At 33.9% G+C, this 14,509-nt stretch overlaps 1 protein-coding gene across 5 annotated transcripts; it reads left to right on the top strand.

The window, feature by feature from the left end:
* The first annotated feature begins 949 nt into the window (after positions 1-949).
* On the top strand, positions 950-8,919 carry LOC104110351 (uncharacterized). 5 transcript variants are annotated; one of them, XM_070194894.1, is made up of 4 exons: positions 2,004-4,293; positions 5,574-5,847; positions 6,385-6,474; positions 8,638-8,919. In XM_070194894.1, exons 2-4 carry the CDS (start codon positions 5,581-5,583, stop codon positions 8,644-8,646), a joined length of 366 nt encoding a protein of 121 aa, XP_070050995.1. In that variant the 5' UTR covers positions 2,004-4,293; positions 5,574-5,580; the 3' UTR covers positions 8,647-8,919. The 5 variants fall into 5 exon arrangements, 1 of the variants encoding a protein (XP_070050995.1); XR_011413604.1 differs by having other exon boundaries at positions 2,065-4,293; positions 6,363-6,474; XR_689430.4 differs by having other exon boundaries at positions 2,045-4,293; positions 5,557-5,847; positions 6,363-8,919.
* The last annotated feature ends 5,590 nt before the right edge of the window (positions 8,920-14,509 follow it).

Consider the following 14,509-nt stretch of genomic DNA (forward strand, 5'->3'; position numbering starts at 1 on the left):
TGCATGTGTTTACTCCTTTTAACAATCCTTGATCTGATAAAATTTTCAAGGATTTTCCTCCAGCATGTTCCAAGCACATGTGTTGTAGCTTGGTTGCTTCTGCCTCCTTGTCATCACTGGATGTCATTGTTGTTGTCCCAATAACTGTACTACTATGATAGTGGTACATGTTATTATTTCTCCAAATTCCCTTCATTACCACTAGTGTATCGGAGCATATTCTCATTACCCCATTTTCTGCCATAACTTTGAACCCCTTTGACTCTAGGGCTCCTACAAAAATGAGATTTTTCTTTAATTTCGATACGTAGCGAACATCTGTTAATATTCTGATCAATCCATCATAGTTCCTTAATCGGATTGAACCAATACCATATGCGGTAAGAGGATTGTTATTTGCGGTGTGAATAACTCCACATTCTCCTTTTTGAAAATCAACGAACCAATCCCGGTTGGGACACATATGATAGCTATAAGTTGAATCCATCAGCCACATGACAGATGGTTTGAATGGCTTAGTTGTAACTAGTGAGAAATCAGAGTTGTCACAATCAGCTACATTTGAATCCATGACAGCCTTCCTATTGTTAGGTTTGGCCTTATTTTTTAACTTTGGACACTCTTTATTCCAGTGCCCCTTTTCTCGGCAAAAGGCGCATTTATCTTTGTTGTGTCTGGATCTTGACTTGGATCTTCCTTTTTTCGTTATCATATGATTTTGAGAACGACCTCTCACGACCAGTGCTTCTGCTTCTCCACTCTTTAGTTTTCTCTCTTTCTTTGTTCATAGCTATACAAGACAGAACAAATTTATTTAAGAGACACTTCATCATTCCCATGAAGTCGAGTAGTTTCGTGGTGCTCGTACTCATCGGGAAGTGAACTTAATAACATTAAGGTCATATCTCCATCACTAAAAGTCACATTCATATTTTGCAAATCTGTCGCCAACTTATTAAAGGGTGATATGATCATTCATTGTAGTACCAGAAACATATGTGAAGTGTAACAGTTTTTTTTCATGTAAAGTTTATTTTGACTATTTTTCTTCAAGAATTTATCCTCTAATGTATTCCACAATTTACTTGTAGAAATTTCTTTTGCATATGGATACTTCTGTTCTCTTGCAAGGTAAGATCGAATGGTACCATAAGTAACGCGGTTGATAATCTTCCAATCTCATTCTCCGATATTTTCTGGTTTCTTTTCTTCTATGGTAATATCTAGCCCTTGTTGAAAAAGGGCATCATGAACCTCAGTTTGCCACATCCCGAAATGTCCTGACCCGTCAAATATTTCAACTGCAAATTTAGCATTTGACATAGTTCTTGTCATAAGCGAAGATTCCAACGACGTATTACTGACACCCGATGTGGACTATTAATTTTTATTATCTCTCATTTTTGCTACAGATACTATTTATTTGCTGATAGTACAGAACACCAAAGTAATTTTTTTTTAATGTGGAAGTTCAGACTATGCTGCAACCACAGAGTATACTCAGATAGAACCTTGGCTCTGATACCAATTATTGCGGAAACCGAATATATAGAGAGTGATTAAATCACAACTACTATATCTAAAGGTAGCTAATAAATAGTAAGTGAGACAATAATAAAAGAACACCAGAAATTAACGAGGTTCGGCAAAATTTAATTTTTGCCTAGTCCTCGGACACAATCAACTCAAACTTTATTTCACTCCAAAAATACAAGTGAAATACTACAAGAGAGAAAGAAGATTCAAATGACTTAGAAGATAAGAAGGCATGAGCTCCCTACCGAGGAAGAAGTTAGAAATGTTGTATTCTACATTCATCCCAATAGCTCTGCTGGACCAGATAGTTTCAATTGTCACTTCTATCAAACTTCTTGGGAGATCATCAAAGAGGAAGCATGTAACTTTGTGCAGAACTTCTTCACTAGGGCTAATTGGTTCTTATTCAACTACTATACCCACACCAATTTGGTTCTTATTCCCAAAGTTATTGCCCCAACAACCTTGGATCAACTGAGGCCTATTAGCTTGTGCAATGTCTCGAATAAGATAGTTTCTAAAATTATTGCTATCAGAATTGCCACTCTCCTTCCTAGAATCGTATCACAAAACCAATATGGATTTGTTAAATGGAGGTTGATCACATAAAATATTCTCTTGGTACAAGAAATAGTCCATGATATCAGAAAGAACAACAAAGGGGGGAACATCATCATTAAGCTAGACATGTCAAAAGCTTATGACAAGCTTTCCTTGACTTTCCTCACTGCATTCGTAAGGAAGATGAATTTCTCTGAACCTATCATTGCGCTCCTACACAAACTCTTGGCCAACAATTGGTACTCCATGTTAATTAATGGAACCAGATATGGGTTCTTCAAGTCTACTAGAGGAGTTAGACAGGGAGATCCTCTTTCACCCTCTCTTTTTATTTTAGCTGCAAAAGCATTATCTAAAGCTCTAAATAAACTCAATGAGAACCCTCAATTTTGTAATTTCTCAATAAGATCTAAAGGGCCTAAGATAAACCATTTATGCTATGCGGACAATCTAATTCTTTTTTCTTCTAGTGACAGGAATTCAAGAAAACTTCTCATGAAAGTACTAGAAGATTATCAAGAAGCCTCGGGACAACAAATCAACAAGGAAAAATTTTCTTTCTCACTCATAACTTCAGAGATAAGAGAGTTAACAGAAGAATAAGGAAGTGGACTGGATTTAAACAAATTCAATTTCCCTTCACTTATTTAGGATGCCCAATATATACTGGCAGAAAGAAGATATGCTATTTCTCAAGTCTTGCAACAAAAGTTCTCAACAAAAAAGGAGGATGGCAAGACAAAAATGCTATCTTTTTTGTGGAAGAGCTACTATCACCAATCATGTGCTACAGTCCTAGAATTTTTACCTTTTTGCTGCCATGATTCCCCCGAGAGCAATTATTGACCAAATTGAACTGTATCTTGCTAATTTCTTCTGGGGAGAAAAAGAAGGCAAGAAGAGCTACTATTGGAGTTCGTGGAATAACTTGAGTTACCCTTGCGAAGAAGGTGGAGTTGGTTTCAACCAAGATATTTGTAACTCATATGCGACAAAGAGATGGTGGCGATTTAGAGTGGAAGACAACCTATGGATCTAGTTTTTAAAAGCTAAATACCGCCCGAGATCAAACCCTCTTTCCAAAGTGCTAAACTCCAAAGACTCCAATACATGGAGGAATCTACTGGAATTAAGAGAAAAAGTAGATACCAACATTTATTGGAAAATCAACTAAGGAAGCAACTATTTTTGGTGAGACAATTGGTCCCCTTTATTCCCTCTCAGGTTTCTCTACAACCAAAATCATAAGCGGGGGAATACTAAAGTTTATGAATTTATCCATCAGTGTCAATGGAACCTGGGCATGCTGAAAGATAACCTTCCTTCCCATGTAGTGCAAGAGATATCCCTAGTTAACCTCGGCCAAGCAAACAAGAAAGACCATGTCATTTGGTCTCCTAACACCAAAGGTTCCTTCTCCTATGCTACCGCATATCAAATTTTAAGACAAAGAAGAAACCTCGATCCAAGGATTGCGCAAATATGGAACAAAAATCTGCCATTTAGAATTTCCTTTAATACTTGAAAAATTCTAAAAGGCAAACTGCCGCTTGATGATATTATTAAAAAGTTTAATACTAACATTGTTTCTAGATGTGTTTGCTTTCAGGATACCAGAAGAAGAAACTATGAACCATGTCTTTGTTTTAAGTGAAACAACTACAAAAATATGAAAGAATATATCCATGCCTCTGGGACTTCATCCAAGAGGAAGGACTTTTCTGAACATATTTGAATACTGGTGGAACAAACAAGCAACAAAGATAGTTCACAAGTATCGACTGCAAATCACTCAAACGATAGTTTGTTGGGAACTATGGAAAGCTACACTACAAGAAATGTGCTTTTTAACGACTATTTCTTAACGAAGGGACATTAATCCGGTCGTTATTGATGTATTTATAGCGACCAACCTTTTTTTCCTATCGTTAAAGCAATTTTTTAGTTTGACATTAACTAATTAATAATATCTGGTCGTTAAAAATTATAATTAATCAATTAAAAAAATAGGCGCTATATTTTTCCTCTTCTCCCCCCAAGCTCACCCTACGCCTGCCCCACTCTCCCTCCAAAAAGACCCTCAGTCTATTGTTGATCAAAACCTGAAATTGCTATCAAAAATTTATGTGAGAAGAGAAAAACATTTGTCACCTCCGCCGGCATCAACTGCTCATCTTAGAGTTTCTTCTCATCAAGGTAAGATTTGAAAATTTACTTTTTTTATATTTTAATTTTGGTTCAAATTAATAGGGTTGTGATTTGGTTTTCACTTTGGTGATGTTGGTGTTCAAAAATTGTGGCATGGTCGGTTTAGAATTAAGAATTTGTTGTAAGATCGATTTCAGTTTATCTTAATTTGGGCTTAAGAAATTTTTAATTATTTTAATCTGGGCTTAAAAAATATGAATTTGTGGAATAGTTAGTTTCAATATGTAATCACCATATTATCATCTCTATCTATTCTACTGCTTTTCAATTGTGTTTTTCTCTTGCTTTCTCCTTCTTCATGACATGACTTCTGTTTTCCTTTGTGTTGAGTAAAAGATTCAGTCGTTCTCCAGTTGGGTTTTCAAAAATTTAGAGCCTTAGAAGGATAAATCTCAATGCGTGAAAATTAGGCAGTGGTTTTGACGATCGAAGCTTAACAGTGATTTGCATTTTTTGGGTGTTACCATATAAAGGTATTTCTATTGAGTTTTAGATATCAGTTTGGTGTTTGAGTTTTTGCTTCACTTAATTGTTATGTTTCCAGTTCACAACTTGTAGCAACAAATCTTGTGATGGCTCTTTTTACTTTGTTTAATTTTTCAAAATCTCTTATAGAGAATTGTTGTCCAGTATTTGCGGTAATGATTAGTTCATTTTTTTCCCTAGATTGATCAGTATAATAGGTGTTTAAGTTGTAAAAGCATTCAAGCACTTGTCATTATAGTGAACTGTTGTTACTCTTTCAACTCTGAAAGAGGTGCATGACTAATATTTAGGTTGCTGAGGTATCGATTTCACTGAATCCAGTAGCCGACCTTCTTTGCTGTTTTCCCTTGTTGGTTACTTGATATAAAGGTCATCTCTTGGAAAGAAAGAGAATGACATTTTTCTTCCAAAACACGGCTTGTAACTTTCATATGATGTGATTCAGCTGGTAGAGCTGATGGACAATTACTCTGATACAACCAAGTTGAAATGTCGAGCTTGCAAATTATCATGGAGTTTAAAATGTGAAGTCTTAACTGCTATTTTTAGTGAAAGATTGAGAAAATCGATTATCTGCGATGGGACATATTATTTTTCTTTATTGTATAACATAAATTAAGTTCTATTATACGGGAAAAATAATGATTCATTTTATTGAAATGGTACGTCTCTGCATGTCATATCTCATCGATCATATATGCATGTGTGTTCTTCAATGTGGCTCCTTATCTTTTTATATTTCACCTGCTTGGGTTGATTGCTCAGACCACTTTTGTATGAAGGAAACATATGGAAATGAATCTTCTGATTCTAGTAATGAAGATTTTGAGGGTGGTCCTTCACCCAAGGAGAGAGAGAGAGATCAAAAGTGCCAAAGCTACTATGACTTCTCCTAGTTCGACTTTAGCAGATACAAAGTACCAAAGTGGGAAGCAGAAAGGGAGTAGACATGCTTCTGATAGGGGTCTCTGTGAGAAACTCAAAATTGGAGGCATAGACACCTCTGAACTTCATTCAAGTGGTAAAAAGAAAACATATAGGGAAGGTGCCATCAAGGTATTGTGGGCTTTACTCTGGTTCTAACTTTTTACATATCTGATCAGTGTTTATAGGTCTAACAACATCTTACTTTCCATAAAATTACAAACAATTTCTATTGAAGGTAGGAGGTCATTGTTATGTCATCCTTGAACAAGTTATATACAATGGATATCATAAACTAACTTTATTAGCTATTAAGTAGAACTTGTTTACTCTTTTATTGCCTCCACAAAAGAAAGTAGTAATACTTATTTGTAGTTGTGCTTGCCTAATATGGTAATGCCCTCTAAAAGAAAGTATTTTTAAAAAGATATATGGATGTATGGTTTTTGTTTTTGTTTTTGTTTTGAATATCATGGCCTTTTGAATTTGCTTGAAGAGACAGTTTGATTAGTTTTAGAACGAATTGTGACTGAAGGCTTCATATGGCAGACCCACCTAGTTTGTGATTTAGAGCAATTGATCGACTTATTTCTTTACTTTACTAAAAGAATATTCTTTGATAGTTTTCATGCATTTCCCCACTTCAGCTCAATCATTTTGGGGTTTCAGAGGCTCTACGAATCCTTCAAGGAAAATCAGTATCCTGACCGTGATGCAAATGAGAAGTTGAGTAAAGAATTAGGCCTAACAGCTCACCAGGTTTTATGAGTTCTCCCTGGCATATGTTAATTTCAGCTTCGTCCGCATTTTCTCCACCTGTATCTTCAATTTTGCTTTGTTGCTGCCTTCTTTTTCCTTAGTTTCTTTTTGTCAAATATACAAGTCAGTAAATGGTTTGAAAGTGCTCGTCATTGCCATCGTCATTCTTCTCGCTAGGACTCAATTATGAGTTAAAAAGTAAGAATATCCTTCCTCACCAAATATAATGGGAGAACTACTTGGAATTGAATCTCTATATATGGTAAAGTTAAAGTTGAACAGAGTAGCATTTCTTATGTAATGTTGGGATAAATATAAAATGTGCATTTGTTTTCTGCTCTATGAGCTATTTACATTACCAACAAGAAAACAAATCAAATAAATTGTTAGTAACTCATGAAAGGGGAACACTTTTAGATGTTTAAACTTCTGAACATTCTTCCAATCTTGCGTTGTCTGCCTTTAAAGTGAACGTCTTAATTCTTTTAGTGTTTCCTCCCGAGTAATGAATTATATTGTTCCTTGAACCTTGCTTTAAACTTGTTTTTTTTTTTTAATTATGCCTAATCTTTGCTTTACATTATCCACGTGAGATAACTGCCGGGAGTCTGAATTTAGTATTAGATTCTGCACCCTCCTGTTATTTGGATGACAATATATGGACCTGAAAAGGCCAAGATCTTTTCATTATGCATTGTTGTGCTTTTTGTATATTTTATTTATGTTGTTGTATATTTTGAAGCTAAGTCACTTATACGCATCAATCAACTATGCCCATAGTAACTAGTTTTGATCATACTTTCCCGTCTATTTGATTCTAATTCTAACTGGATTCACAAGAATCCTAGGAGATTGTAGCTCCATGGAATCATATTTTAGCTTTAAAATTTTGATAAATTATTCTGTGACCAGAGTATCAATTTGAGCCTTGCTTCTTGAGAGGCATATTTATCACTACTAAGTAGTTGGGAAGCGTCACGCCTCATTTATAAGACAGTTAGGTGTATTTGTTCGTGATCATTAAATGTGTCCATTGAGGGTATACTCATGGGCGGACATCGAAGAAGATAAGCTGGAACAGAGGAAGCTATTACTGTAAGGATTTAGAGCATCATTTTCTTGATTTATTTTTCAAGCTTGATGCATGTCAAATAACTTGTGTTTGTTGCTGGTTGTGAACATTATATGTGAGACCTTGGACTCACTCTTTTTTCCATCTTTACAGCCACGCGCCAACAATCTTTCCATTCCCAAAATATTTCATCTTTTTAGACACCCATACTCACTAATCTGGTTTCTTTCAGTGGTTGTGGGGATTATTATGCTTGATGCTCTAAAATCCTTGTAGTATTAATCTTTTGTTTCATAATATTTGTATTTTTAATTATTATGCTCGCTGCATTAATGGAGATTGAGACTATCATCAGATGCTTTAAATGAGAATTACTTAATTAGAAGTTGTGTATTAATCTTCTGAAGTAGCTTGAAAGTCTTACTTTCTTATGCTCCGCTAAAGGTAGATGATACTTATTTATTTGTTTATTTTCTTATTTTAGAAGGGAGATGGCTTTATTTTTGGATTCCGGATATATACAGTATAAAGAAAAGTTGTTTGTTCTATGTTCAATTCTTACCTTAGTGGGGAAATCGATAGCATGTTCATATTGTTAGTCTTCTTTTCCTTTTGGCTTGTGTTAGGGTATCCTGACTGGATTTTTTAGTTAGTTTTATTTGATTATTAGCAATTAGAGTCTAGTATTTAGTGATGCTACCGTGATGTATTTTCATATGTCCTGTATTTTTCTAAGCAGGTACTTTAGAACTTCTAAGATCATAAGTAATTGTAATTGTAAGGTATTGTCATCTCTCCAATGAGAAAGTAAAAAAGGAATAACCATAAAAAAGAATACAAATTCAGAATTTGCATAAAAGTCTTAGAAAATGAATTACCAAAATGATTTTGGAATTGTTTGTGTCTCCGTAAAAAGAAATTAAATGAGTCTTTCAAGTCCCTTGGTGGAGTTTGCAGCCAGTTTGTATAGCAGTTTGATTAAAGAAGATATTGAAGCTTTATTATTATTAGTATCATTTACGTTTCTTAATTTGTAATTTGTTATAATGAGATCTGACATTTTGTTCACTTTTGTCATGGACCTACTGGAGGCAATTTGATCAAGAAGGCTATATAGTTCTAATACAAGTCATATACGAGTAAAGCGTAGCAGATCAAGAATTTGGAAGTTCGAAGTATCAATTCTTGAAACAGTGCAGAGCAAAAAGTTGAAATACAAGAAATTTATTTTCTTAGGGGTGGTTTAAAGACGTTTTATGTACATTGAACGCATTTTCTCTTTTTAGGAGTTGTTAAAACATTGCCATACAATTTGGACTGTTTTATTATTCATATGAATATTGATTATTTAATATAGTTTTGATTGTGTCGTATGTGTGTGAAAGCATATGAAATAATTATTTTATATTCAGTAAAATAAAGTTTTGTAATTATATTTAGTAAAACTTCTCATTAGCGAAGGGAAATTTGGGCACTAAAAATACCTGTAATGATCAAATTTGTTGCTCCCATAAAGTTTTTTAACGACTAGGATGACAATTTAGCTAAGGAAAAATCTGTCGCTAAAAATACATACAACGACCGGAATTTATGTTGTCGCTAAAGGACCTTTAAAGACCAACTTACAGTCCGGTCGTTAACTTTTAACGTCAAGGCTTTTAACGACCGGCGACAACCGGATTTTCTCCGGTCGCTACAAGCTTATAATGATCGGATTTGGACTTCTAACGACCGCTTTCCCCTCGCTATAGGCCTTTTTTCTTGTAGTGCTAGATGCGACAAAAAATATGGTAGGAATCCTATATCTATTTCTAGAATTAACCAACAAGTTCTTTTTCAGGTTAAAGTCTCCATCAGACAGAAGTTCAGCAAAATTGAGTGGGAATGGAACTGGATAAAAGTCTGCCAAGTGGTAGAAAATTACAAGCCTAAATTATCAAGTGTCATGGTTAAATGGGAAAAACCAGAGGGAGCCTGGAAACTCAATACGGATGGAAGCTACATGAATAACCTGAACAGAGCACGAGCGGGAGGTGTTGTTAGGAACAGAAATGGTCACATGGTGATGACATTTGTAGCACTAATCCAATTCTTGACTAACAATTACTCAGAGGCCCAAGCTGCCCTTCAAGGTATTACATGGTGTTGTTAACAAAATCTACAACATCTTACACTAGAAATGGACTCCCTTTTGGTGTTTAACATGATTTCAGGCAAATCTAAGATACCAAGGAAGCTACAAGAGATCATTACACAAATTCAAAAAGTGGTGCAACAACAAAATATCGCGATAAACATTGCCTAAGAGAAGGTAATGGAGTTGCCGACCTGCTATCTAAGTATGCAAACACCATCATTGATAAGGAAATTTATTTCACGGAAAATGAATTACCCAATGAGATTAAAGGAGCTCTCAGATTGGATAGGATGCAAATTCCAGCTTTTAGAATAAAGGCAAAAAAACATTCAGGTTGGTTCTTCGAACCTCCATGATCTGCCACAGAGGAGCTATTGATATGGAATGTTGCTGTTAATAGCTCCTCTATTTCTTTTGAATGTGCTTGCTATTATACCCTATTTTAAATCTGTTTAAAGTAAGGTACAACATATAGACAAATACGGTTTGATTAAATTTGAAGAGTCACCACCTAATTATTTCTACGGTAAAGGGCCAAATATACCCCTCTACTTTCGAAAATGATCTAAGAATACCTCTCGTTATACTATTAGGTTATCTATACCCCTGCAGTCATACTTTGGGTTCAAATATACCCTTCATTTAAACGGAGGGACATGTGTCATCGTACTGTTGGTCAATTCTAAATATCTCATAATTAATTAAAAAAACTCATTACCCATTTTTTTTTGCAAAAACTGGAAAAAACTGAAATTATTTTTACTAAAAACTGAAAAAAATGAATATATTTTTTTTCCGGTGTTTCAACTTTTCTATCTAAGTCAATACACATAATCGAAAGCTGTTCAAGACCTTATGCCACTGAACGAGACTTAAATTCTTAAAACGAAAAATCGGGTGGATACAAGAACTTACTGCAACATAATAGCCTACAACTACAATTGCTTAACAGCTTATTTATACTATCTTGCGCTCTACTCATGCTATAACCGCCTGCTCTGCCTTCACGTATTTTAGCCCTTAACCTTCACGTGTTGGCTATGTTAATCTTTTGGATAGAATCTCCACGTGTTGGCTATGTTTCACAGTTGCACTCTCTGGCTGAGTCGGCATATCCATGGTGGCATGTGAGGTGTCCTCCACATCAGCTCTATCACAACATAATCCCATTTGATTTTGATTACAAAATTTAATTAGACATGAACTCAAAAGACTCGCAAGTACCAAATCCTAAATGATTTAGGACTGCTAAGACGACAACAACAATAACCCAGTATAATCTTACTAGTGGGGTTTGGGGAGGGTAGTGTGTACGCAGACATTATCCCTACCCTGGGCTTGGGGTAGGGGTAAACTCGGCTCCCTCCCTCTAAGAACTTTCCACCTTGCTCTTGGGGTGACTCGAACTCACAACCTCTTGGTTGGAAGCTGAGGGTGCTCACCACTAGAGCAACCCACTCTTGTCAGCAGTAGAAGAATCGAGTAGAATTGAAGGATTTGTTAAAATATATTTCTAGTGCGACTTCTGGATTTGACATGTCCATCCTATCGTATATAGTCTAACTTGCATTAGGTATAGGATAACTTAATTTTATTTTTTATAATCAATTATGTGGCCTGCAAGAACTGAAATTCATGTATCATTAAATGTGTTGACTCATTTTTAAGGCAAATGTAGGTTAGTTACATTAAAGTCCATTGTGATGATTGGTAAATTTACGCTCATTCATTGGTTCGACTTTCAGACAATTCGATCACTTTTTTTAATTGCTTAAAGGATCAAATACTAACTAATTAATTTAGTCTTGAAAGGATATGGTTTACTTATATTGCAAAAAGAGGATAAAAAGCTAAAATGTGTCATTGTCTTTTTTTCTTACTTTTAACTGATTTCACTCTTATAATCTGTTTTTAGTAGTAACTCCATGTTTAAGGTGGTAGAGCACCTATGTGCTTAAAACTTTTGGTTCGCCATTTACTATATTGGTAATTCTAGTTTATTTTTTAAGTTTTTATTATAGTTAGTAGGCAGAGTTTGTTATACTCCACGAAATCTAAAGTACTCACTTTTGGTAGCTTTACTGGAACAAAAACGTTGAGGAGTATATTAAAAGGTCTTTTTGAACTTACCCCCAAATATAAGGATCACTTTATTATTTTCTCTCACATTTCAGGTGGATTTTTTTATAAAAATCGGTCAAAGTAAAATGATTTTTATGTAACAAAAGAAAATTAATGATTTTTAGGTAACGAGCACAAAACTTGATGACCACCCACGAAATTTACTCCTAAAATTTTTGGTGTTTCAACTTTTCTATCTTTCGTTTCATTTTCTAATACTTCCGCTCCATTTTATATGAGGGCCAAATTCTCGAATTGCTTCTGTTAAATTTCAAACATCTATCACTGACTTTTGAAGAAAAAGTAGTTACATTTGGAAACTATTAAAAGAGTATCATAAGAATCTTTTTAAAATATAATGGTGATTATAAGATGAATTTGTTTGAATCTCTAATAAGATGTGTGCCACATAAAATTTGACCTAATTAAATTATCTTTAATCTTTATGAGTGCAGTCGGTTTCTCTATGCGTTAAAAAAAATCTATTTCCTTTTTACAATGAAAAAGGGTTATGTAATTTGATTTCTCATTGGTCAAGAACTCTTTAGTGGAAAAAAAAAAGAAGACGAAATCTTGTTCAAGTAGGAATTAGCTCAAGATTCAAGAATAAGAAGAAAAGCCACATTCCTTAGTAAATTTGGATACGGTTTCTTCCTTTTCGTAACTATATATACACAAATCTAATGCCAATACATGAACATATCAAGAAAAGGCAAACAAGTATTTTCTATTCTATTTTTGCAGCTGAAGTAGAAAAATAATGGTTAGATTGAGAAAAGAAATTTCGATATTCCCTGATAAGGAGCCGTTATTTCCAAAATTTAATATCAAAGGTAACGACAGTCGTTATAGTCGGAATAGGCGATATCGTAGTGAAAAGGTTTGCCTTGTTATCACAGGCACCATTTTTCTAGCTGTTGCCGTACCTTTTTTAATTCTATTTTTCGGTATGTTCTTTAATTAGTTTGTTTTGTAGTTTCTTTTGTTCTTACTTCTTAGCTTGTAGGATTGGAAGGAATTCTTTTACGTATGATTTGTGTAAAGATTGATTCATTAATTTATTTATTTCTTTAGCACTTCAGTTTAATTTACAGTACATGTTTACCAAGTTTTCAGATTCTTGATTCTCAAAGGCATTGTGTCTCGAACTGGAAATCTTTTATTCTTGTTACGAAGGTTTGTAATGGAATTTGAAATCTCAATTTCTTGATAGATGGGGTAGTTTGACACGGAGTTTAAGAAAAAAAAAGATTTTTGAAACTTGTGGTCTTAAAAGCTTAAAAGGTAAAAGCTTTGTATAGTTATAAAAGCTTCTCATTAATGATAAAATGGGTAAAATGAAGAATTTAAAGTTGAATTATTTCCAATTTTAGAAATGTGTCATTTATTTTGGAACAAACTAAAAAGGAAAGTATTTCATCTAATTTAATACGGAGGGAGTAATTGTTTATAGCAACGGACGAAATCCGCAACTAAACTGTATTAACATCTACTGTCCTAATTGTATTTAGCAACAGATTAGCAGATATTTTGATTCTTATAAAAGCTACAATAGCTAACTTGAAAAAACAGACTTCATTTTTCGAAGGATAAAACATGCAACACTTTGAATATGAACTGCAATTTGAAATAATATATTCAAGAAAAAAGCTATTGCACGGGAATAATTTGTAGTCAAGAGATCACAATTCAAACTGTAGTAATACAGTTTAAGCTTCAGATATTGTTTATCCTCCTTCAATGCTAACAATGTTATTTAAAAAAGCAATTTTCATTGTTAGAACCAACTGAAAAACGTGATTTCCAAAAATATTGTTTAGATGCCTCGCCAAAAGAGTTAAAGCAGATATGTAGAGCTGTTCTATCGTGCATTTTCTGGATGATATGGCTGGAAAGAAATAATACGTGCTTTCTAGAATGAAGCATTGTTGCTTACATAATATGTATTTTTGGGGTAAAAGTAAGCATGTTGGTTAGTAATTACATTTTCTAATTCCAGATAACATAAAGAATGTTCAAAAGATTCAACTTTTTCTCTACAAGGTGTCGAGTTTAATAAGGATGATTAAATTGGTATTCTTTCAACAATATGTGTAAGAGATGAAAGAAGATTAAAACAAGAAAAAGATTTCAGAGGAAACAAGAGAGGGAGAAATTTTTTCAGACGAAACCCGTATGAAGAACGGAAGAAAAAAGGTTAACAAATGAAGAAGAAGGTGAAAAATAAAGAAGAAATGTAAAAAAAAAAAATAGGAAGAAAGGTGGATATAACTGAAATAAGGAGAATATTTATTATAAAAAATAAATTTGAAAGAGGGTTAAGCTAATTAATAATCCAATATTTTCAGTCAGGTGAGCCATTTTGATGGCTTTTTTCAGTTGTCACGTGCTCCTAAGCGAATATTTACACATGTTATGCTAGGTCAGCAACAAGAGATTTTTAATATGAAGGGCAATATAGTTAAAAGGATTTCAGAGACACGGAATAAATTAAGTAATATGATAGTTTAAGGGATATTATGGTATTAACTCTTCCAAAAATATAAGCTAGCTTTACTTTTAATTTTTCTACACGTCTTTTGCTTTTTAAAAATCTCGGCTTGCATCCTTTCATTCTTTTTAGTGCAAAATAAAGAAGGTCAAATAAATAATCACATGATAAATGGTTTACGTACAAAAATTTGAACCATAATATGAATGAGTCG

This window comes from Nicotiana tomentosiformis, chromosome 2 (assembly GCF_000390325.3).
Source record: "Nicotiana tomentosiformis chromosome 2, ASM39032v3, whole genome shotgun sequence".
NCBI classification, from domain to species: Eukaryota; Viridiplantae; Streptophyta; class Magnoliopsida; order Solanales; family Solanaceae; genus Nicotiana; species Nicotiana tomentosiformis.